This window comes from Plecotus auritus (genome assembly GCF_963455305.1).
Source record: "Plecotus auritus genome assembly, chromosome: 3".
Taxonomy (NCBI): domain Eukaryota; kingdom Metazoa; phylum Chordata; class Mammalia; order Chiroptera; family Vespertilionidae; genus Plecotus; species Plecotus auritus.
Window position 1 is genome coordinate 20,573,317 of NC_137772.1, and position 26,480 is coordinate 20,599,796.

At 37.2% G+C, this 26,480-nt stretch overlaps 2 protein-coding genes and 1 pseudogene across 11 annotated transcripts in view; all 3 read left to right on the plus strand.

Annotated features, from left to right (window-relative positions):
* The window catches only part of LOC308245077 (pro-neuregulin-1, membrane-bound isoform), a gene marked incomplete at its 3' end in the record, with an annotated part of 208,306 nt that overhangs the window by 82,323 nt on the left and 99,503 nt on the right, over positions 1–26,480 (plus strand). For 4 of the 9 annotated variants that reach the window (XM_080661784.1, XM_080661779.1, XM_080661783.1 and 1 more), the window contains exon 1: positions 12,767–13,442. The exons of 3 other annotated variants lie outside the window; for them this stretch is intronic. In XM_080661784.1, the coding sequence (XP_080517910.1) occupies positions 12,776–13,442 (667 nt within the window). In that variant the 5' untranslated portion in view covers positions 12,767–12,775. Of the gene's footprint in view, positions 1–12,262; positions 12,421–12,766; positions 13,443–13,665; positions 13,800–26,480 lie in introns of those variants that run through there. 2 more of the 9 variants (XM_080661786.1, XM_080661785.1) reach the window with 2 other exon arrangements.
* Positions 1,100–2,356, plus strand: LOC308245078 (eIF5-mimic protein 2-like; annotated as a pseudogene). The gene is made up of 2 exons: positions 1,100–2,100; positions 2,202–2,356. The product of its transcript is annotated as an eIF5-mimic protein 2-like (transcript).
* On the plus strand, positions 12,274–12,462 carry LOC308245080 (uncharacterized protein; the record flags this gene model as incomplete). The annotated part of the gene is made up of 1 exon (XM_080661789.1): positions 12,274–12,462. One exon carries the CDS (start codon positions 12,274–12,276, stop codon positions 12,460–12,462), a length of 189 nt encoding a protein of 62 aa, XP_080517915.1.

The following is a 26,480-nucleotide window of genomic DNA, read 5'->3' on the forward strand; positions in this document are numbered from 1 at the left end:
AACTTTTGATATACCCACTCACAATTTTTTTCATTGGAGTCTTTTGTAGGTGAAAGGGAAGGACGAGGGGATCCCTTTGGATGACTTTGATATTGATCAGTATAGACTGCAGTAGTAAACATTGGGAAGGTCAGGATGGAAAAAAAAAAAAGGGGGCTAAATTCAGGTATTTCCTCTGGGGTGAAGAGGACTTAACCTGAAAATGGGTTGTCTGACCTCCAGTGACAGTGATGGCAAAGCCTCAAAGAAGAATTTTTGAGAAACACTTCTGAAGATTTATGTTTCATTTTAGAAGGCTGTTTGAAAGCCTTCTGAACCATTTCAATTAAGCTTTCCTTCTTATGGGAGGTATATGGGGGCAGAAAGAAGCATCTGGTTGAAAATCTGCAGTGCAGTGATATGTAAAAGAAGTACTTTTCCTGCTAGGTTAAATTACTCTGCCGGCCTCTTGCTGTCAGTATCGTGATTTAGTTAAACACAGATGCTTTTAGAGGAGCTTTGTACTGGATCATAAATATTTACTAGTTTTATAAGATATCTGTATGCATAGCTGGGTGGGAAGAACAGCCGTGGAGAAGCTCAACCTCTATCTACATCAGAACCTTTAGCCTTATCGTGTCCCCTGACCAGTTGACCATTGGAAAAGATATTGTCAAGATGGGAATGTCATTAACAATAAAAAGATTCTATTTTTTTCCAACAGAATGAAGCTTACTGTCTAACCCTTCTGATTTTGTTAGTAGTGTGGACTTTACAAGTTTCCTAGTCACATTATTCATAGGTGTTCCAATCCCCTAATGATTAAAGTATAGCATAAAAAATCCTTTCTCAATAAATAAATGGTATGGAGAGAGGGGTCAGGAAAAGGTCTTAGATTTTCCGAGGCAACTAATGGTTTGTCATATCAAGATACTTCACTGTCATTTGATAATGGTTCTGATTATATGGATCTTATATTTTTAACATAATATTAACATTCATCTTAAAAGTCAATGTCTTGAGTTCCGGTCACCAAGAAGGGACCATCAGACCACCGCAGTTGTCGCCATATCTGGAATTTCTGGCCCTTTTCTCTTTGCTTTAAATTCAGGTGTCTTTTATGAATAACCAAAAGCAACAAAAGCCAACGCTATCAGGCCAGCATTTTAAAACCAGAAAAAGAGATGAAAAAGAGAGGTTTGACCCTACTCATTTTCAAGACTGTATTATTCAAGGCTTAAGTGAAACTGGTACTGATTTGGAAACAGTAGCAAAGTTTCTTGATGCTTCTGAAGCAAAACTTGATTGTCGTCGATATGCAGAAACACTCTTAGACATTGTGGTGGCTGACGGAATGCTGGCCCCAGGTGGTACACTGGCAGATAACATGATGCGTACAGATGTCTGTGTGTTTGCATCACAAGAAGACCTAGAGACCATGCAAGCATTTGCTCGGGTTTTTAACAAGTTAATCAGGCACTACAAATACCTGGAGAAAGGTTTTGAAGATGAAGTGCAAAAGCTGCTGCTGTTCTTAAAGGGTTTTTCGGAGTCGGAGAGGTACAAGCTGGCTATGTTGACTGGTGATTTTCTGGCTAATGAAACAATGCATCCATTCTTAATAGCCTTTATAATGAGATTTTGGTTAAAGAAGGGGTTTTAGCAGCTTTTGCTGTAAAGCTCTTTAAATCATAGATAACTAAAAAGACATCAGTGCAGTAGCTTCAAGTCTTCAGAAAGTCAGCGTGGATAACAGACTGATGGAACTATTTCCTGCCAATAAACAAAGTGTTGAATACTTCACAAAGTTTTTCACTGAGGCAGGTTTAAAAGAGCTTTTAGAATATGTTCGGAATCAGCAAACCATAGGAGCTTGTAAAGAACTCCAGAAAGAGCTTCAAGAACAGATGTCCCGTGGTGATCTATTTAAGGATATAAATTTGTATGTCAAGGAGATGAAAAAAACAAAAAACAACATTGCAGAACCGATTGTCATTGGATTAATCTGGTCCAGTGTAATGAGCACCGTGGAATGGAACAAAAAAGAGGAGCTTGTAGCAGCGGAAACCATCAAGCACTTGAAGCAATACAGCCCTCTCCTTGCTGCCTTTACTACTCAAGGTCAGTCTGAGCTGACTCTGTCACTGAAGATGCAGGAGTATTGCTATGATAACATTCATTTCATGAAACCTTCCAGAAAATAGTAGTGCTTTTTGATAAAGCTGAAGTCCTGAGTGAGGAGCCCATTCTGAAATGGTACAGAGACGTATATGTTGCAAAGGGGAAAAGTGTCTTCCTTGAACAGGTGAAAAAGTTTGTAGAGTGGCTCAAAAATGCTGAAGACGAATCCGAGTCTGAAGCTGAAGAAGGTGACTGAATTTTGAAACTACACCCTCAGCAAAGCAAACGGGAGTTGTAGATGAAATGTCATGTCTCATGTGTCCTGGTTCTTACATCTTCCTACCTCCCAATATCAAGCATGATATAAGGGCTTTCATGGCAAATTTTATTTTAACTGTTTCTATGGTTACTAGAAATGTTGGGTTTAGTTTCTAAAACCATGTTTTAAGTAGCTACAGGAGCTGTAGATTTGAATCTAACGTTGCATTAGTCTTTTCAGTTCTCTTCTACCTCCTGTATTTTCTACTGTAATAATGTAATTTAAGGCCTTCCACAATGAACAGTTCACTTTTTTTCCTGGGTTTTCTATATAAACAGTTTTCAAGATATGATTTGGTTAAAAATAATTTGTTATAAAAATTCTGTTTGCAAATTAAACTCTAAAAGTATCCAAAGTCTCAAAACACAAAACAAAACAAAAGTAAATTTCTTAAAGTAAGAGTAGTAGGAGAAGGTGGGTGGGGATGGGGCATGTAGTGGAGGGAGGAAGAGGTGTAACCTGGTGCAGGTTACTGAATGTGGAATTGGTATATTTTTTGGGGAGGGGCATTGGCTAAGGAGTTTTTAATAATAAAACTTATTACAGTAGATTAAGATGGGTTCTCTGCCTTATATGGTGGCCAGAAATAGCCATGAAAAATTTTTTTTCAAAAGGTTTATCAGCATTTTATTATAGAATTTTTAAACATACAGAAAAGTTATATGAATTGTACAGTAAACAACTTAAGCCCACTATCTAGATTTTACACTTGACATTTTGCTTTATCACATAATCTCTATCCATCAACCTTTTTTATGTTTGATACAATTTTAAGTAAGTTGCACTCCTGAGTGCATTTTCTCCCCAAATATCCCAGTATGCATGATACATTTATTTTATTACATTCTCTAAAAGAATATATAGGTGAAGGATTAGGCTAACAAATAGAATATAGGTTTCTCTGAAGTGAGTCATCATATTTGGACCTGGCATTTTCTAGTCATGATATTTCAGAGCAGAACCCATTCATCAGCAGCTTTCTTCTTCCTATTCCTGACAATCTCTCCTTCCCCTGTGCCAGTCTTCTATTTCTCCAAATTAAAAGAAGAAGGCACCTTGGCTCACCAATTCTCAGGTATTAGCAATTCCTGATGCTGTGTGTTTTTGAACCTTTGCAATAATGTGAGGCTGATTCCTATTTCGGGGTGACTGTCCTGGACTTAAGCTCCCTTCCATCCACTAGAGTCTCTTTATCCCATACATTCCTATGTAAGCATAAAGCTCACTGTAATGTTTTAATTGTTTAATTTCTGATCTCCCACCTGTTCTCAATGAAAATTATGGGGCTCAACAGCCCACATTCTGTGTGTCCCCTCACTGTGATGAAATGCTGTTGAATAACTGAGTTCAAATGTGAATATTAGTCTCTAAATGACATTCAGAAAAAGGGTGTGAATGTTCTTCAATATTGTGACCAAAAGTAGTCATGGGAGCATTAAATAAACTTCCAAATAGATAGTCACAGTGAAAGGTCAAAGTGAGATATATCTAGCCCCAGCCAGATTTGTTCAGTGGTTAAAGAGTAGGCCCTCAGACAGATGCGTCATGGGTTCAATTCCCAGTCAAGGGCACATACCTCGATTGCAGGCTCCATCCACAGCCCCATGGTGCGTGTGCAGGAGGCAACTAGTAAATGTGTCTTTCCACATAGATGTTTCTCTCACTCTATGTCAGTGGTTCTCAACCTTTCTAATGCCGCGACCCTTTAATACAGTTCCTCATGTTGTGGTGATCCCCAACCATAAAATTATTTTCGTTGCTACTTCATAACTGTAATTTTGCTACTGTTATGAATCGTAATGTAAATATCTGTGTTTTCTGATGGTCTTAGGTGACCCTGCTAGCGGTTTTGAACCTGTGGGTTGTGGCATTAGAAAGGTTGAGAACCACTGCTATGTCTCCCTCCTCCCTCCCTTCTACTCTCTCTCTAAAGATCAATGGAAAAAAAAAGTGAGATATATCTACAGACATAATCCATGGTAGTAGTGAGAGAAAATCTAAACTGTCCACTCTACTGTTCCTTTCTATCTAATTGGCAGAATGTAACCAAAGAGCTTTCTTTTGTAGAAATGAATTGAAAGGGGAGGAGCAATAGACATAAATTATACTCATGATTCTGAAATTAATGTTGGTGTGACTCCAGGAACATTATTTTTACCCTCTGGGACATTTTTTCTTCTTGTATAAAATAAAATTTATGTGTAAGGCCTATTCTATTTACCTCCAACATTCAGCCAGTGAAAAATTTTAATTATTTTTGAGATTACAGTTTATCTTTGTGTTACATCTAAATTCTTTATTTTCAAATAATTTCTGAAATAGAAAGGAAAGGAAATAAACAGTCATTCTTAAACAATTCTGATTGGAAGGTTTGAACTGGAGGTCAAATCATACGATATTTTTAACTTTCAGCTTTCACATTTATATTTTTAAAGGAATTAAAAGTGTAACAATGCAGGAAAAGTTTACATTCTTTGGACTGAGAAGCAGCAGAAAAATATGAGGCTGCCATTGGATTTTAAAAGAGATTCTTCATGTCTCTGAGCATCAAAAGGCTGTGACCTTACAACAGTATTGCTGGTTGGATGACTCACTCGGAATGCCAAATCAGTGCTGGAGACTGCATATGTACTTCTCCATTTTTTCCCTTTGGTGCAACCTTATATTTTTATTTTTTCAGCAAAAAGTAGAGAGAACTGTGTAGCCTCTAAGGAAAATGTAAATCAAACTAACACATTTCTACCTAGAGCATTTGTAATAGTGATATGCTGTACTATCCACTGCATTTCTGGATTGATTTGGGGACCAGTTTATAGACTCAGCTGACAAGCAATTGAACTCTAAACGAATAGCTAGTGCCTAAGTATAAATCAAGTTCAATCCTTCCATTTTATAAACTTTATGGAATTTGTATTAAACTAGCATTGATTATCAGAGGCAGTTTCCCCTTATTTTTCATTTCTTTTTCTGCATCAAAGTACAGCCTTTATTGTTTTATTTAAATGAGATTGTACATGTACATGCACACAAAAGTCCAAATTACTCCTTGTACATTTGCTATATGTCTTGAGGGTAAAATAAACAAACAAATTCTAAGTTGTGCGGCCTTGTGCTGTGAACTTAACGTATAGTTGTGAATATTAATGAAACAAAGCAAATGTATTTGTTTAATGTAACTAATACATATATTGCTCTAGTCAACATTATAAAGACCATCCATTTATACAACATCAGAATAGTCACTATAAAGATAATTTTCCTTCGGATTTTTCTTCTTTCTGTTATCCAAACACACAGAGTAGTTTAACATTATTTCCATGTATTCACATGAGTAAAATTCTATCTGAAGTACCCATATCTTTAAGACATTTTCACATAGTTTATGCATCCCCCTTTAGTTGAGTTTCCATATTGATACAATCATTTAACAGTACTTACTGTGTGCCAGACATGTCCTAGGTAGTAGAGATATAGTGATGGAAACAGACACAGTTCTTGCCCTTATGGAACTTGCATTCTGGTGGTAAGTTTATCACATGTTTCATAACAAAGCACACTGTAGAAGAAATACTGATAATTCAGAAATACTGCCACTTTCCTCCATCCTTTGCTCATAATTCTAGTAATTCCTAAATGGGCAATGGATGGAGTTGAACAATGAGAAATAATATTTTAACTATGTAAAATGGCATAGTTATAAACCTTACTCATTTTTTCATAAAACTATTTTGAATTGAAACTCTCAAGGACATATCACTTTATTATATTTGTATTTGTACTTTGAAGTTTCTTGAGATGCAGTATTGCATCAGCAACATCAATCACTTCAGAGTTCATAATTAATCATTGTCAGAGATTTAATCCCACGTGACCTATTGAGATTTTGTAGAAGGGCAGCCTACACATAAAAAAAGTCTCATTATTTTAATGCAGTCCACTCGTAAAACTAGTCATATAGAACATGTTTTCCTTTTAAAATTAAATGTGGGAGAAGCTGAAGCTATAATGCATATCCAGTTAATTTTTATTATTGAGTTGTAATTCACTTAACATAAAATTATCCATATTAATGTTAACAATTTATTCTGTTTATCACAATTGTTGTGCAACCACCATCTTCATCTAGTTCCAAAACATGCCCAGTATAATTTTAAAAGAAAAGTACTTGTAAAATTAAAAATAAAATAAACAGTGGCTGCTTATAACCGATGATTTTACTTATGGGGAGTGAGAAATTAATAAGTTCTCTCAAAGTAAAGTAGACTATAACTATCACATTTAATAAAAATATCTTCCTACATAAAATTCTCACATTCTCATATTTGAGATCATTTACTGTATCTTGTGCTACACGGGATCTGAATCATAAAGAACACAATGTGCCAGAGTAAATTGATCATCTTGGTACAAAATGAGAGCACAGACCCACAGTCAGTATCAAACATTTAAAACAGCATCTCACAAAATAATTCTTAAAATTAAGTCAAATTGTCTTCTCTGAGTAAATTTTCACTGGGTAAGAATAAGGTATAATCAGAGTCTTGACTAAGCCTCAAAGTGGGGAGAAAAATACCTGCCCACTAAGGTGAAATGAGTTTCATCTCACCCATTTAGAATTATGTATACTGTAGCACATCAAAGACCACATTGATCAGTTTTACCCTCAGAAAACTTTTCTGGTTAGCCAATGAGAGAAGTATTATAGAAAAAACAGTTAAATTTTGGTTTATTCCCAATTTTTCATCCACTGAAAAGATCTGTGGTGGCTGAGTTAAGCATAATTGGGGTAACCGAGTTTCATTAGTACAAGATACATTCATGGAAGGCTTATTTTGGATCAATCAGAAAAATTTTATAGGATGCATTGGAACTGGACATTAAAATATCTGAAGAAATGGAGGAGATTATAGAAGGTATTTTAAATAGGCAGATGCTATGAAAAATGTCTTGCCAAATTATTAGAAATGGTATAATCTATATAATTCAATCTCAGTGAAAAATAAAACAAAACAAAATGTATTGAAGAAATAGCATAGCTCTAGGTTTGGGACAACTAGGTATTGATAGACCCGACCTTCAAAGAATTGGATTCTTCAGTCCTATATACAAGACATAATTAAATAATAACACCAACTGTGAAGATATGCCCCAATAATGGCATGATTAGGACATACTGGGTATGTGGCTTGGAAGCAAGAAAGGCTCCAGGGAGGAGCTGAGACTTGAGCTGGAGGTTAGTTTTCAAATGGGTGTGTAGAGGCAAAAGGATCCATTTGCATACTCTGTTCTCTCTCTCTCATAGGAAGCAGTACATTTTTAAGGTTACCTTCAGGTCCTGAAGGTTTCTTGTGAAATCATGAGTTCATAATTCATTAGCAAATAAATCATTATAAGTTCTACATAGTCATCTCCAAAGATTGTCATCCCAAAATAAAATTACTGCTGTCATTGTGGCATTTAGATACCCCAAAGTAAATTCTATTTTTCAGCCATAAAATTTAGGAGCAAGGATAAACTTTTTCAGGGATAAATATTTTCAGAGTGAAATAGCCAAAATACTGGGGGAAAAATCAAAAGCGAAAAGAAGTTTGGGTAAATATGATCAAAAGCAAAATGGTATTTATCAGCCTCTTTCATCTGCTGGAGCTATGCTAAATACTTCCGATAATAGAATACATAAAATTATTGCAGAACCAAAGAGCTTAGTTTGAATTGAGGTAGCAGAGGAATTTGAGTATCTTTTATCTGACGATATAATAGAATTTTTCTTCAGTGAAGCTGGTTTGGAAATAAGCTGGAATATTATGTAAGTGGATCAGAAATAGTGTTTTTGAAAAGTCAAATATCTTTCTATATTACTTTGTCTGCTCTTGACCTGGATTGACTTACTAATATTTACTTCCTTAGCTTCTATGGTGGATTATTTGATTCTTTGTCCCTCGTCCATAAAGATGTATTTGTCCCACCCTTGAATCTCAGGTGGCACTGTGACCGCTTAACCAGTAGGATGCAGTGGAAATAACCTGTGCCGATTCCAGATCGAGACTTTAGGAGGCCTGGCAGCTTGCACTTCCTCCCTCTAGGAATGCTTCCTCTCAGATCCCAGCTGCCACACTGTGAGAAGCCCAGCCACTTAGAGAGGCCACATGTTGGTGCATCATCTGCCAATCCCAGCTGGGCTCCCAGCTGACATCTGGCATCAGCTGCCAGTTGTGTGTGAGCCATCTTCAATGTTTCAGCCCATTGCATCTCCAGCTGTTTCAGCCCCAGCTGCCATCAAATGGAGCAGAAGAACCACTCGGCTAAACCCAGTAAACCCGCAGACAAGTGAGATAATATACAATGGTTGATATTTCTGGACAATTTATTTCATAGCAATACAGAACTGAAATAGCTTTCCAGAGAAAATCCTCGAACTGGGACTGCAGAAGAGTTCATTTCATCTAAACTATAAATAGATAATATTTAAATCGTCTGTGCTTAATCCTTACAATGTCTGAAAATCAGCAGGCAAAATTTTAGAGGGCTGTTATTTTGGAAACTAGGTGCCTTTAAGTTTGTTTACTAATTACATTAAGGTAATGGCTATTTCAATGTTTCACTTTCTGGTTTGCTTATTCTCCCATTGAAGTGATAGGTAAGCAATACATAATCACATGTGTTCTTTTGATTAAAAAAGAGATGCAATATTTTTCATCAGAAATAGCATGAGTCAGACTTTTGCTTAGATCTTGATCCTGTAGCTTAAATAGCTCTGTGTCCACGGCCAAGTGACATAAGCTGCCTCAGTCTGTTAATAGGTACTGTACAGGATTTGTGATGATAAAAAACAATGTATGTTAAGAACCAGGCAGAGTTCCTGGCACAAAGATAGAGCTCAATAAATGTAACTTTTGTTGTTATGAAGGAGGTAGTAATGTGGTTTTTAAAAGGTAGTAAAAAATTGTCTCTTGTTCATTTTTAAGGGGTCATTGAAATAGGGGTGAAGTCTAAAGAGTTAAATTGATATCTCTTTGCATTTCTTCCTACAAACAGGCATGTTTTACCTGAAGGAAATTCTGATCCCATATACACTACTCTTCCTCACATCATTATTGCTCAAGAGGATTTGATAAAGGGTTAAAGGCAACTTCTGGCTCCTATTCTCAAGGACAGAACTCATGGAGAATTCCTTTTATTCTTTACCTGCTGTCCTACTCCCTTTCCTCCTTTACAGTCACCTTCCATTTTGGTGGGAAACAACTTTATAGGATGCAGGCTTTCCGCAAGCTGATCTGAGCTTCTAGATATTATAGGGGTCTGGTCCATGTACATATGCCACAGTCTGAGTTGTGTAGTCCAGGAGAAAGAACAGCTGTGCCAGCCCATAGGTCTGTCTGTTTTGTCCTAGCCTATGTATGATACGTTGTTTTCTTTTGTTAAGTGCTGGGTGTCTTTGATATGACAGCTAGTGCTTATTAATATCTTTGTCTGCTACATATGTTTGATCCTAATGGTTAAGGAGAGGTGAGTAGTTGTTATTTGGACAAGTTAAGGACCACTTTTCTTAACTACAGGTTACTATTCTTGGTATCTTTCTTCCCTGTCTGACTTGGGCTACCTGAATCCCATTTTGGTCTTTGAAATTTAGATGACCTTGTCTGTGGATGAAATGCCAATCTATTATACTTGAGTGAAATATTGGTTGGAGGTAGAACTGAGGAGTTAAGTGCCATATACTTAGCCTGAGTGATATTTAAAGGAATTATAAATTACCCTAACTTAGCATAAGCAATTCATTGCTTGTATTGGTTTTGAATATTTATATGAATATTGATAATTAAAATTTTAATACCTCTCAGTATGAATACTGTAAATGCTTCAATATAGATTTTCTATGGAGTGAAATTTCATGTCCATTGCTAGAATCCTTAAGAAAATTCTCACTACTATCAAATCACATAGTTAAAGCTAGAAATTAAGCATAAGAATTATTTTATATAAGTGCAGGTTATGCACAGGTGAACTTTAGGATAGCTCATTTTGCTCATAAGCTTGTCATAGTCATAATCATGGTTATTTAAATTGGTTTGGGCATTTGTTGTGGTTGTTAGCTATAGTACTGCAAACACATTTTAAGATTTTTTTGTTCTTTTAACTATTTATAATTATGGACTCATTTCATTTTGAAAGAAATAATATTCTAATTCCATGCCCACTTAAAAGCTGAAAAATAATCTGAAGCAGTGAAGATTGCACTACACAAAATTGAATGTGCTTAAAGCGGATTTTCTCAGGACTCGGGTCTTAAATTTTATTGCTCCTGAGACTCATATGATGGTTATATAATATAGATTTAGAGAGCATTTTTAAGTCTTCTGTTGACATACGTGAGCAAAATGCTTCCTTGGAAACCATTCAACGTCCAGTCACAGTACAGCGTGGGTTAAAGGGCCAGATGCATACGGTGTGCGTTGATGTGCAATGATCGGCAAGTTCCAGGGGAGCCTCTGTTAAGGATGGTGCATTTCTTTTGGTCTTTTAACGACTGCTGTTTTAAAAGGGGGGGGGGGGAATCAGCATTGAAACTATCTAAGGTAAAGCTACTGAAACCTAACCCCCAAAGGCATGCTCTCACAAAAAACTCTCCTTAGTTCTTGCAGTGCAGTTATAGCCGTGGACATGTGGTATACATTACCTCGCCCAGGGAATTCAAACCTCCGCAGTGTGGAGTCACAGTGAAGGCTAATTTCAAAATGAAGTGGTAGCCTTTGCTCCCTGGGTAGCTCTGTTACTTACCAGTGTTTCTTATTAGCTTGGCATTAGTCTAGGACTGCTGTGGGTGGTACAGGGAAATAGAAATTTAAAGGGGACCGGAGTTAGGATATATATATAAACCTCCCCTGCCCAGCAGCCCCCTCCTCCAGCACACACTCAGCACTTTGCACTGGGCATTACAAAGTCACACAATCTTTATGCAAAGGGCTGGAGGCAGAGCTGTCCATGGTTAGCAAAAACGTCCTAACTGTTGGTTGAAAATCCGGTAATAACAGTCCTCTTGGTGAACAAAACTTATTAGAGGGCTGGGGAAGGAACGCGAGCTCTCAGCAGCAGGCAGGAGAAATTGCTGTTGCAAAGCTTACCTCTCTGGGGAGGAATCAGATATCAGACTTTGCCAAGCCTCAGGTCCAACCCATAAGGTCCCACCTACAGCCCCCACCCTATCCCAGCTTTGTTAGATTGCTAGCATTGATCGCTGGCTTTTCTCTGACCCAACTGTGGGTGAAGGAAAGAGCCAGCAAGACTGAAAGCAAACAAGGCGGGGGGTGGAAGACTGGGGCGGTTTTTGCAGAGAAAAAGAGAGAAAGAAAAGGGGTGGGGGCCATGGGGACTAAGCTTAACTGGTGCCTGCCTGCTTCTCTTTGATTTGATGGCCTTTATTCCTTCTAATTGGATAAAATAGGAAGTCACTGGCAGTCCTGTGTTGCTGGGGATCCTGATTTTACTCAGCCCAGCCAGCAGCTCTAGAGTGCGGATAGAGGAGGGTGGGGGTTGGGAGAGGAGGGAGGAAAAAGAAAGAGACTGAGAGAGAGAGAACGTCTTTGAAAGAGGAGGGGAAAGGAAGAGCAAGAGACTATGAAGAAAGGGAGAGCCGCAGAGGAAGAAAGTGAATGAGCGCTCAAGAAGCACAAAGAGGAGTGGTTGGGGGTGAGGGCGGAGGCAGGGCGGGGAGGGGAGTCACCGCCCCTCCTGGCCGCACTCTTCCCTTCGGGTCCCTCGCGATGATGCTGCTTGCAGTGATGCTCTGAGGGCAGGCACCTGCTGCTGCTCTGTAATGATTCAGCCCCGTTCCGCCGTCGCATTAACACTACAGGATGCTGTTGCTACTGTCACTGCTGCCTCTCCTGCCGCCGCCGCTGCTGCCGCCGCCGCCGCCAGCGCTGGTCCTGCTTCTGCTCCTACTTCTCCTGCATGACAGTTGTTTCCTCCATCTAAGCAGATACCAGCTTCAGATGCTCGAGGTGAGGAACATGCCTTTCAGTTTGGGCTACTGGTTTACTTAATCGACCCACCATCAGCCGGGTTTCTATTTTGGCCCCTGTCCTCTGGACCAGCCGGGATGGTTTGGAGAAGCATTTAAAAGAACTGCCAAAGTGGCCCCCAAACAGCGGTAAAGAATTACAATATACTTTTACTTGGTAGTTGCTAGAGGCTCCCCCCTTCCTCCTGTCTCCTGAACTCCTCTTGCTTGTGATAATGGCCTTGGACTGGGACGACATATCGATTTTCCCCTGTAAGATGCTGTATCATTTGGTTGGGGGGGGCTCTGCATGGTAATGGACCGTGAGAGAGGCCAGGCCTTCTGGAGGTGAGCCGATGGAGATCTATTCCCCAGACATGTCTGAGGGGGCCCCCGAGAGGTCCTCCAGCCCCTCCACGCAGCTGAGTGCAGACCCATCTCTGGATGGGCTTCCCGCAGCAGAAGACATGCCAGAGACCCAGACTGAAGATGGGAGAAGCCCCGGCCTCGTGGGCCTGGCGGTGCCCTGCTGCGTCTGCCTGGAAGCCGAGCGCCTGAGAGGTTGTATCAACTCGGAAAAGATCTGCATTGTCCCCATTCTGGCTTGCCTGGTCAGCCTCTGCCTCTGCATTGCCGGCCTCAAGTGGGTCTTTGTGGACAAGATATTTGAGTACGACTCCCCCACTCACCTTGACCCTGGGGGGTTAGGCCAGGACCCTATTATTTCTCTGGATCCAACTGCTGCCTCAGCGGTGTGGGTAGCATCTGAGGCATACACTTCACCTGTCTCTAGGGCTCAGTCTGAAACTGAGGTTCAAGTTACACTGCAAGTTGACAATGCTCTTGTGTCCTCTGAACCTTCCGCGGTACCCACCCCGAAGAATCGTGTTTTTGCCTTTTCTTTCTTGCCGTCCACTGCACCGTCCTTCCCTCCCCCCACTCGGCACCCTGAGGTGAGAACACCCAAGTCAGCAACTCAGCCACAAACAACAGAAACTAATCTCCAAACTGCTCCTAAACTTTGTAAGTAGAGAGAGAGATGACGGTGAATAAAGGCCAGGGGGTGGGCTCGAGGTCCTACAAAGTGTTCTTCAGAGCATGCAGCTGTTTTCTTTTCTTCTTGCGCTCTAATTGCATGGTTCGGTTTAAGCCTATCATGTGACGGGGATGCTTCGGGTGGCGTTGAAGAGATGAGTAAAAAGATCTGGCAAACTGCTGGCACGAATCAGTGTTCTAATAGCAACTCCTTCTAGCTGGATTGTTAAATCTGGGGCGGGGGACCTAAACTTCAGCATCTTCAAGTGATGCTTGAATATAACTTAAATTCAATTTATTTCCAACATTTTTTGAAATTAAAATATCAGATCATCATTTATTCATGTAAGTGTGACTTCCACATAGCAGTGAGTATGATTTTTGTGTCTTTCTTTCCCCCATATCATCTTCCTGTTACCTCTCTTCATCTTTCAGTTCCCCTCTGCCTCTCCGCAATCCCCATCCCCATCTCTTCTTCCTTAACCACCTCTCCCCACGTCGGTATTTCAATCGGTTCTTCCGGATGCTGCATCAAGCCTTTAGACATTTACGGTGCTCACCTCTCACTGCCATCGGATGATTGGTGTCCTACCCAGATTGTAGTTTGGTTACTGGGCACTTATTAGGGGCAGCCTTATTCTATTCAAGGCACAATGCAATCCCGCATGAAAGGATTTTCCCAGATTGCTCTTGTCTTCTGTCATCAAATGTTTAAGTAGCGTCCTTGGCGGTCATGAAAAAGTACGAGGCCCATTAGTGAGGCACGTCGCTGTTTTTCGGACATGTGTCATTTGCTTGTCCGGTTGCAGCAGCCCAGCTTAATAACCTGGGAGTGAGGGAGCCCACGCTTTCAAAACAATACACAGCAGTATGCTGCTGCTTGCCCTGGCTCATCGCAATGCTCTCTAATGGAAAGTTGACAAGGATGAAACCATGACTAGTCAGAATGTTGTAAACATCAATAGAAAAGGGAAGAGTTTTCTATTGCTTTTTAAAAATGGTTCTAATTTACTTTTTTTGTTTATCTCCTATCACTATGTCCCACTGATGAATATATCCGTAGTAGAAAAGTGTAAAAGATCAGAGAACTTGGTTCTTAGTAACGTATGTGAAATCTCTTAGAGTTAAAGGTGAATTGAGGATAAGGATTCAGTGATGAAATACTCCTCCTTCTGTTTCCCTCTCGATAGGAATAAAGAATAAAGAATATCTCTTCCAGACATATGGTCAGGCTGAGGTAGAGCCCGTGTGTTATAGAAACACAGGAACTTGATTTCTGCTTGTGATTCCAGACTGTTTCAGACACACCAGTTTCATTGGCAAAGGTTTAAAAAAAAAAGAGAGGCTTGTTTTTCAGGTGTAATTAGGGTAGAAGCCTCTTTCTGCAGACACTGCTTTGTATCTTTATCAAATCCCTGAAGCATCATTAAAGGTCTGACAGACATCACTGCATTCACCGCCTCTTCCCACCTGGCAAAGTGACCGGGAAATAATACCCAGATGAAATGACAGGCTATAAAAAGCAAGTACAGATCCTGCAAGGAGAAGCAAAATTCACCGAGAGGACAAGGTTACTCCTTTGTCTTAAGCATTTTAAACTTGTCTTTACTGAAAATGGGGCTGAATAGGTTTACTGGCCCAGTAAAGGAATAGGAAGCCTTTGGAAAAACTTGTCAGCTAAATTCTGTAATTTTGTCATTGGAAGAAAACAAGCAAACAAAGAGAAACATCCAGCACATTTTCCTGATCTAGGACCTATCAAAAAGTATATGGTGACTTGATGAGAAATGAATGTGTAAGGCAAATTCTTCTGTTAAATGTTTTAGTGCATTATACATTCCATATAGTTTCTTTAAAAATTTTTTTTTGCAAGCTAGGGCATTGATTTTCTGGCATTTGCATTGAGTGGAAAAGATTTACTGCTGCCTAAAAGCATCACAGTGACCAGCGCCGGCCCGATGCACAGCTGCACCTTTGGAAGTGCTTTGGAAATAAGCCTGGAAACGCAGTCTGGGAAGTAGTTTTCTCCTGGAAAGTTAGCGATGGACAGTTGGTGCACACTGTACGGCATATAGGGTTTTCTGTGTGGGGAACTCAGTGTTAATTTTTTTTAGTAGTGCCTAAAGACAAATTATTAGTATCTCAAAATTGTGAGTCTTTTTTGTTAAAGGCTGGTCCTTGGAGCTTTGTTTGCAGACAATCATAAGCTGTCATGTTTGTTGTTTAAAAAAAGCTTGTAACATCAACTAAAGGGAAGCAAAGGAAAAAGAAAGGCCTGGAACTGAATTTTGTCCTTTTGTAATCTCTTTCATTTTTGTTTTTCTTTTCATCTAAGAAAGTATTGCTTAGTCACAGAAAGAACTGGAGCTTTCATTTCATCATGCATGCTTTTGACATGAACTAAGCATCATCATGTATATTTTAAAATGACATTATCGTATCCAAAATATGCTCTTCGTTGGTTTCAGGAGTTTCTCCCTCTTCTATCTGTCTCAGCATATTCAGCACATTATGCTCAGAGCTGTAACCTTCAAGGTCATAGTCTGTTGAGAGCTAATTGATTCTTCTTTATCCTGGAGCCTGAGAAAGGGGAGAGACAATCCTAGTAATTGTGTCTGCTGTGTTATTTCCCAAACCAATTTACCCATTAGTATTAGGGTTTTATTCTAGAAACACTAGAATTACTCCCTTCCTCCCTGATTTCTTTAAAATAAAAACATCCTTAGTCTTCATTATAATAAAGGACAAAATAGCATTTTAAATTGCCTATAGATATAGTGGCTATGCCAGCTTTCCTATAATGGGTATTTCTGTCATAAGGTAATAAAATTTCAAGTTTTCACCATATTAATCTATGCATACATATATATCTTAAGGATTCTAACATAGGGCTGGAAAATACATGTAATTCTGTATTTTCTCTGTGTGATTAGTGGTTTTTCACTACCACACTCATTATATCACCATGATAACTTAATTTATTTTTATTTTTTTAGCAAGTCACAAAAACACTTGAATCATTCATTTGTAGGATTATTTTACCTGGGCTTTAAATTTTTTCCTACCTCTATTTGTCTGGAAAGAACTGATTGGAAGATTGCAAACTTAAGATTACTATAAAAAGAGCTGATTAATTAAATTGCAACCAGGAAACTCTGGTCCTGAAAGAAAATGTATTTCTGCTTGGGACAGCCTGCTTGACAACAGATTCTTGGATACAAGAATGTATTGGTATTTTCATCTTAGGCCAAATTTGTTTTGCTTTGTCTTAAATCTTTGTATTGGGTTGCATGGCAAACCACTGTGACCTCAGTGACAGTATGAATCATTACTGTTTGCAAAGCTTAACATGATTCATTCAATTTATCAAAGGATTTCTTCCCTTCGATTTAAAATGGTCTTCATTTTTAGCCCAATAGATTCTTCTAGATCCTTGCAACTGTTCTTGTTGGTATTTCAGAATGGTGTTCTCAAATAACTTTTCTCCACTTTGACCATACTTATTTTAAGCCCCAGGACATTAAAAACTAGAAGAAACTAAAAGAGCCTCCATTGGACACAAATTATTTTATAAATTTACTGAGGAGGCAATCCAGACTCTGAGAGAGTTCATGAAATTCTTTTACTGGAATTCACAAACTCTGAAAGGTTTGGTGACATCCAAAGAGTAGAGAGCAGATTAGTGACCTATCTCCTATCCTCTCTTCCCTGTTATAGAGAGTTAGACCTAGAGACTCACTCTGGTATCTGATCTACAGTTAGGGAAGCACTTAAAGTGGGACCACAGGTCAAGCATGTATAGTTCATACTATTAAAATTCATTGTTCTTTTCACCTTCTTGTTTCGGGCTTATACAAGTAGAGGTGGTCTTTTTTGCTTTTAATTTGACCAGCCATACAATGTTCAGCTTGCTTTGGAAACCATCTTGGCTCACCTCTTTCTGCACATCCCACTTTGTTTCTCCTTTTCCATTTAGATCAGTTTTTCCCCTTCATCTACCTTCCCACCCACTCAATTTTTTCTTAAATATCTCTTATTTTTCTAATTAAGCCATTTTGTCTTTGTGTATCAATATTTCATTGTATTCTAAGGTATCAAAGCATCTTCACCTGTCTTTTCTCTCAGATAACTTTATTGCCTTTTAATACCAAAGAGTATTTACACATACTGCAAAGATACATACAAAAAAAAAAGTCTCCAGCCACTGAACAGTGTACTAATTTGTTAATGGTACAATAAATTCAAACTTTTGTTCCTCTTCTTTCTCTCTCCCTGTACTTTTTCTTAGTATGCTTCATGCCAGTTTCTCTGCTGACTCCTTTACATGTTTGTGCAAATCAGCATTTCTGCATTCCCAGAAAAGCATTATGCCCCAAATCACATGTCTTTGTTCGTTCTTGCTTACCTTTCTCTTTTAATAACAACTCGTATCATTTTAAAGCATGAAGGAAGAGATAATTTGTAAATTGAGAAACAGAGGCATAAAAAGTTATGACTTGTCTAAAAAGGTAGAAGCCCCTAAGGATTCGGAATATAGCTCTTGTCCACTGAATCTACTGAACTTTCTATTAAACTATAAACTATACCATGTCTACTTTTATGCTCCTGTTTCCATTTTTTATTTTTTCATACATTAGTGATTCTCTTCTATTATTTCCTCTTTTTCTTAATCCAATTAGTATAAATTTATTACCTTCTATGCACCAAGCACGGTTCGAGATTGGTTATATGGCAATGAAAAACAGTAAAAGTCCTTGTCCTCAGAGAGCTTATGTTCTAATGGATTTTAAGAATTTAGTTGCACAATTCAACTTGAATTAATTTTTTAATTCCTAAACATATACTCTCTGAATTCAGCATTTCTTCTCCTTTCCTTCATTTTATTCATATTTGGACTGCCACCTCTGTTTCTCCCCTAGTATGTTCCTCTTCTAGTATTATTGCATACTGAAGACATGCCAGCAATGTCCTACATCTTAAAGTGATACAAATCCCAACTCTGCTCCCAACAAGTTGAGTAATTTTGGGTGATTCATGTTTGGACTCTGCAGTACTGTTTAAACAAACCATTGGAGTGGTTGGAAAAGCAATATCTGTCTGGTTCTATAAGAACACTTTCTTAAGTGGAAAATAGGTACATAATTCTATTAGAATGTAAAAAAACATTTAAGATTATTTTTAAGATTCTAGAAAGCCAATAGCGGTAAATATTTTTGTTTTCATTTTTCAGTCATATTCTCTATTTATTCTTTTGGCTTACAGAACAAGAATATTAAAATACCCCAAGGAATTTTTAGTGACACTGTCCAGAGAAATTCTTGATTCTGCCATTAATTTATTTAGTTCTGAATAAAGAATTGGGTTCCTATATTATTCACATGAGAAGTGATTGGATAGAAATAAAGTTAATCCTCATCATTGGGATAATGAAAAGGAATTCATATAGTTTAGATGTAGTGCCTGGGAAGACTTGGGCTGGAAAGATCATGTTTTCTTCTTGATCTGAATGAAAATTATGTTCTAACTGTTCTCATTGTTTCAAACTAGGATTTCCAGACTCCAAAAGATAGGCATTTAGCTGTTTTCGGCACTTCACAAAACCTATGGAAATAACAATTTTACATAGAATAATTTTACATGAGTTAGATTAAACATAGAAGTTGTTTTAATTTTGTAAATATACATAAAATACATACACATTATATCCTAAATAAAAGGGGAAATAATAATTAATTAATAAAATTGGGTAAATAGCCTGGCCAGCATGGCTGAGTGGTTGAGCGTTGACCTATGAATCAGGAGGCCACGGTTTGATTACCAGTCAGAGCACATGCCTGGGTTTGGGGCTCAATCCCCAGTATGGGGTGTGCAGGAGGCAGCCGATCAATGATTCTCTCTCATCATTGATATTTCTCTCTTCCTCTCCCTTCCTCTCTGAAATCAATAAAAAATATATTTTAATTGGGTAAATAAAATTATTTAAAGTATAGAGGGAAAAGTTGTTTATCAATAAGTTTAAAAACAAACAAAACTCTAGCTCATGTCTAATTGTTAGAAGCTTTTAAAAAGTAAAAGAAAAAAATGTTATATAAGTAGAGAATAATTGTACCTCAAATATATACTGGAGATTCTGTTACAATTAAATGGAAATATTATTGGTCACAATTCTACAAAAAGATAAAAAGCCATGCTGTTCTGAATATAGGGACTTCTAAGGGGCTTTGGTATTTTTGTTGCACATCTTATAACTTTCCTTACATAGAGATGCAATTTGTTAGAGCTTGTAAATTACAAACATGTACAGTAATCAGCATAATTACATTTATTTATTCTTTAGCCTAGTAGTACTAGAAATGTGTGAAAACTTTTGTGCTTTGGTCATCTTGATGGTTACTAATTCAAGTACAGTAAACTCACTGAAGAAATTGAACTCTGAATCAATACTGGAGCAATGAGGCCGTCACTTCTGAGGGGAAAAATATTGGATAACAACAATCTAGGACAAATTTTACCTGGGTATAGTTTTTCCTGACTGTGCAGTGGAAATAAGCTGCTAGACCCAATAAAACTTTATGAAATATAATAGAAATTGTCCTAAGTTAAAGTATTTTTTATAAAAAATAGATGAGCCTTGCTATACGATCATTTTCAGTGATATGTACTTGAGTATTTGAACTGCCTTTCTTGGGGTGCTCTCATCCCAGTGAAAGGGGACATTTATTAACTATTTTTAGCAAAAGTTAGTACAGAATTTAATACTCATGTAATCATCTAATAAAAAGTCTCCTCTGTAACTCATTTTCTTTTAAAAACTCATAATTTAAAATTAAAACAAGTATTTGCACTTTTATATAGCGTGTCCCAAAAAATGTATACACACTCGAAATAATTATTAATTATAATGGGTTAAATCTGAAAAGAAAGAACCATTGATTGAGCTGTTGGCTAAGTGTGTACACATTTTTGGGGGCACTCTGTATGCATTTTGAAGGAAGAAGATTGCAACACTGAAGACAATGATAGCTGCCCCTAGAAAGAAAAGGTACTTTATAGGCAAACAAATGCACTACAACTCTCAAGTCTTAACTTTGGTATCGATGTTAGTTGCAGATACTGATATAATTTTATTTATACAGTTTTCCTCCCTTCTCCCTCCCTTGATTACTTTCTTACTTGCTATCCCACAGTAACTTTTCTTCATTAGGCTGCTATTTCCTACCCCACCATCACTTCTTCTCCAGTGATGTCACAGCACGTTCCTCCTCGGTTCTGTTCTGTTCTGAAGCCAGTGTCCTGGAGCATCAGAGGTTATGGAGCAGATGGATGGCTCCAACCTGTAGTTTTTCACCAGATGGGTTGGGGGAAGTGTGAGTGAGGCCTTAACCGCAGACTTGACCACGATTAGCCTGATGATGTTCAATGTTGCCTCTTCCTTTGCTAAGTAACAGGAAGTATTTGTTTTATGAAGTATGTTTGTGCCATGCAATAAAAGCTCCATAAATAAATGGAATGATCTAAGGATAGTGGAATTGAACTCTTGTTAGCATTTGTTGTAATCCCTTGGTGGAGCTTCCTGGGTCATAATTGCATGCTCTTCTGGGAGCAAAAGGGATCAGTATCCATTGATTGTTACATGATGCTAAGTATTGCCTAGGAAGCAAATCTTAAGAATGATCAGTGGCAGCATTCAGTGTTGCAACGCTGATTACTCTTTACTCTAATCCTTAAAACAAGCTGGATTTTTACAAATTTTTTCCATCCCACTACTCATGATTTTTCAAAAAGTGGAGAAAAAACAATGTCATGTGATCTGGGAAGACTTTGGTTTACATAGAAAACAAAAACATTGCACAAAATAATCACTTTAGTCTTTTTATCTTTCTACTTCAGTGACAACAGGGAGATATTTAAAGGAACCCCTGCCCAGGAAGTTCAGTTTTGTATTTCTGTGATTTTTAGCTGATCTGCACTGTGGAAGCTGAGGTACACATAGCCAATAGCCTATATACCCACCACCTATTCAGAAAACTATACATAAAAACATTGGTATTAGTAGAGTAAATCTTTGGCTTCTCAAAATCCTTGGAAAATTAATTGTTCTAGATTGCTGAATTTTCTAAGTCAGTGATCATTTGTCACCTTGAAACTTTAATTTTGTTCATTTTTTATTGAATTCTTTTAATAATCAGTGCTTCTTGCTAAATGGGACTTATTGAAAATAGAATCTTCATAATGTTGACTACTGTGATATCTTAAGGACATAGTGGATTATAATTTTATTGAATACTGTGATCTCATTAGGACATATTAAGTTATTAGATATTCTAACCCCAGACCCATATATATTTTAAATGTATGTTGGGTTATTGCATAATCACAATTAGATTTTCAGAACTTTAAGATATCATAGAGACAATTTAAACCTAATAATTTCTTTTAGCACAGAGAAACAGGCTCAAAGATGATAAATTTCTTGCCAGAGTCCACATAGAACCAGACAATATTTATGATATATTTAGGTATTACCTGCTTTCAGCTATGAAGTTACTTTGCAAGCAGTATATATTAATGAAACTGTTTTTACACTCCTTTTAATTTACAGCTCTTATATCCAATGGGGTTTGTAAATCAAGTTTTAAGTAGGTTAAACATTTATATAAAAGATAAAGTGTCTCTGACTAAAGTTCTCTCCTTGAGAAAATGCCTAAGTTTTGGTGACATACATTTTGCTTGTCAAACCTGACTCTTTCTGTGTTTTGGATCAGCAGAGTTCAGGATGAGATGTGAATGAAGATGAAGAGTAAGAATAACTACTTTGTTCTCTTCGTGCTTAGATTTAGAGGGCCTGAGTCTAGTTTCCAGATGTTTTAATTGTTCATTGTTACTCCTTACATGTAGAATGGGGTTAGTAAATCTTTAGACTTGATCAGAGTATCGAGTAGGACATTATTTTTTGAACATATGAATTCTACAAAATTAGTCAATGTGCTTTATTGAATCTGTTGCAAAATTGATTAGGGAAATCTTATGATTCACAAAATAGAAATTATTTTTATTTCATTTTCATTTCTGGAGTACACCTTAACTCCTTACTCTGTCATAAAATGGAGTGCAGGTCCACAGGTTGACAATGAACTTCCCTTAGTTGTTGAAGAACAGCTGCAAAAGCTTTGGATTCCATAATGCTAGCATTTTTGGGAAGCAGAAATTGGCTCCTTATCCAGATGTAGTCCATAAATTAACTTGATGATTGGTGCTGTCCCTGATGAGATAGTAGTGATTATGAAGTATCTAAATTTTATTAAATAGGATCACAGCAGAACCATTAACATTTTAAAGATTTAGGAGCTTGTATAGATAAGCTGGTCAAAATATTTTTCTTTACTCCTGGGGAAACCAAGATACAGAAATAGAGACAATTTAAACCTAATATGTAGGCCTTACATATTTTCATAGTTAGTAGGAAACAGAGACTGGTCCGAAAAATGCGGATGCCACCTCATTTTGTACATTTTTCAGTATCCCGTGCTACCTTACATTAAATAATTGTTTATAGATGGAAGAACTTCATTTATCCCAACTTCCTATATTCTTTATTGAGTGCCTGTTCAGTACGCTTTGTTCCAGGAGTTTATCTCTAAAAGCAGAAAACTGAAAAAAGGATAATAAGTAAGTAAATAATGAACTATTTTAGAAAGTGTTAAGTTGTATAGGGAAAATAGCCAGTATAAGCTGGTCAAGGTGCTTGAGGGAGAAGCATGGTGATTTTAAATAGAATGATCAGCATAGGCTGCATCAAGAAGGGAACAGTTAATGGAAGACTTGAAAGATGGTGCTTAGTTTAGTTCAGTTTAGGGATGAAGAAAACAAGGTGGGCATTGAAAGGTTTTATGTATAATTCTGCTGGAATTCTGATGGATGTAGGTATTTCAGGTTAAAGGAAAGGCATTACTAGAGCCAAGAGTAAAACATGCATGTTAGGCACAAAGTGAATAGACCAGTTTGATTGGCATGAAGGAATTTGTTAAAAGCATGCATTTATTAAGTATGTATTGGTTGCTCAATGTTTTACATGTGTTATTCAATCTTTAAACACACACATAAAAAACATGAGCTGGCACTATTATTGTCTCTCCTTTAGGAGAAATTGATAGAGCAGAAGAAACTTGATGGTTCAGACATTAAAATAATAAGAAGAATGATGATGATGATAATAATCATAATCTGAATGGTGCAAGAGAGTGGAAAGAAGCCCATAGGTATAAGAGAGACTTTGAAAAAAAAAAAGTTCCACAGGACTAATTGAATGTAGGAAAGGAAGGAAATGATTTTGCACACATTAGTAATTTAATGTATTTCTAAATGACAAGAACATGCATTTATTTAATGTGTATTTTTTGTGTCCTACCAAGTCTATATATACTTCGTAATGTACAGTCAGTAAATTTATCACAGGAAGTGACTCATGTTCCAATTTCCAGGAAGCAGTCATTAGTTTTTCCTGATGGACCTTCTTAATTAAATAATATTAATTGTTCTTCCCCTGGTATAAAAATTAAAATTGATAGAATACAGAATTTAAGGGCATTTTTAATTTACTTCTTATTCACATTATTCATTGTTGCTGATGAGTAAGTCCTTTGCTGATGTATATCTTCTTAAATAAGCACCAGTAACTTATTTGTGAGATTCATTTTGATATGGCAATATCAGAATTACATATTGAATTTTAGTTAGTCCATTCTAGTACACAATCTGTGTGTAGTATATAGAACATACTACTTAGCTTTTTTGATTTCTTTGATGTTAGTGATGCTAGTTTGAATTCTCAGCTTGTGATTGTACAATTATTACCAAAAGCAAGTAGAAAATATCATTTTTACAAAATCATTGTTATTTTTTTTTTCATGAAACATTCAAATAAAGCTATATATTTATTAAATTCATCAAGTTAGTTCATTCAGTTGATTCAAAATAAGAACTCTGAAGTACCACAGTTGATACAAGATTTTGGCAGACTATTAATAATAACATTCTCAATTTGTGGCTCTCTCATCCATGTAATTTTAGTGATATATGTGCTGTGTTCTCGGGAAATGAATATTTTAGGATTAAAGAGGCAATCAATATGCTGTTATATGTTGTTACTTTTACTCTGTTTTTCAAAGCTGGTAAATGGAAACAGGCAATATAATTTATACTCACACTGTTCACAAACAAACCTTTGATACCGGAGCTGGATCAACTATAGCATGATTGCAGGTATAATGGTTAATGCTAGGAACATTTCTCATTTAGTTGTTTATGTAAAGCAGTGATTCCTAAGCTAATATTATTAAGCAAGTTATTATTTTTAGAATCAGAGTAAAAACAAGTATAATAAGAATACTTCTAGTGATTAAAACATTGCATAAAAAGAAAAGGCTTGAGCAAGAAGTTGAGTATACTATTTTAATGGGATTAGAATATTTAATATTTTCTATTAAAACACGTGTTCCCATTTGAATTAGAATTCATTCAGTGATGTAAGAATTCCATTTTTTTATTCCTTCTTGCCTGATGTCTGAGCTTGATCTTGTATTTCTTGAAAGGGAACTTCTTTTGTAAACAGTTCTTTTGCACCAGAATTCCTAAGGGTCCAAACAGTAGTGCAATTTCAACATTTTAGCTTAGAAATTAGTATTTAATGCTACTTACTCCCCCTTTATGCATATTGAATATGTAAACTTTTGTAAAATTGTGGGTACTCTGTTCCAGAGAGACTTCAAAATCAAAGGTGAACAGGGACTGACTGTTCTTTGCATTACAAAGTCCGCCCTCTGTGCCCTGTTTGGAGGAGAAGAAATGGAAATCACGAGTCACCCCAGTGAAAAACCTCTCTGGGTAACACTGTAGGAAAGGATTCAGTTTAGATCTATTGACTTTCACCTCTGGTTTCCAAACTTGCAAATAGAAGCAATATTTTCACTTTTTTTCAAGGGAAGAAAATGAGAGCCTGGTTTCCTGTCCATATTGTATCACTTCCACTTTGGCTTTGAACAAACTTACTGCAGGAAAAGCTCTGGAAATGCCACCCAAATTTTAGGTGATTATTCCTCAGTTTAGTTGTCATCTAGGGTATAAAGATCAAAACAGTGGTATGAGTGTTGTTTTTTTTATGAATTTAGTCAAATTTGCGAAAAATAGAACTTCCTAGGGAAACATACTGTTAAATGTAATTTCTTTATCACACATTAAAACAGTCCCTGCTTCCAATAGTACTGTGGATTTGTGCAGATGCAGTAAGTACTTGGCTACAGGATGCTGTTAACTACAGTAAGAGAGAATTGTCTTATTTCTTCTTTCCTTAACCTGTTTGATCATTTATAAGATATTCTCTCATCTTTAATCATTAACGCCAACTAATCGACTTTGATGACCGGCACATTAGACTATTTTAAACGGGTTATCAGTTCTGAAGTGCATTTGTCTCCAACTTTTTTATAAAAAGGGTCTCATGATATGTTCCCACAGATGATGACGATACTGAGAAGGAAGTAGAGACTGCTATGCCGCTCCTTTAAAATGCAGGATCTTGGTTGAGGACCATATTCGCTTTCCTCAACTGTTTAATCCCTGGGAAGAGTCCCAGCCAGGATTTCCTGTTAAGTTTTATTGTGCTTTGTGTTGTCAACAGAGTGTGTTCTCCACCTGAGCTCATGGAAATAATCCAGTTTATATCTCTAATGGCTCTCAATCAGAAAACTGTGAGTGTAGGTGATGGAAGTGTCAGCGTTGTGTTGGCCTTCTTGGCCATGTGCCAGCTGGGACTGAACTAGTGGACTGAGAGCTCTTATCAGAGAGACTCCTGGATCACCAGCTTCACCACTCAGCTGTAGCACCTGGCAGATTGGGACTGTTTCTTGCTTTGTCCATGCCAGAGACATGGTGAAATCCCAGATCATATTGTGGCATAGCCATTATACCAAGCATTATTCTCATATATTGTTTGTTTATTTTTTAATTTCTATAGAGCAAAACATTAGT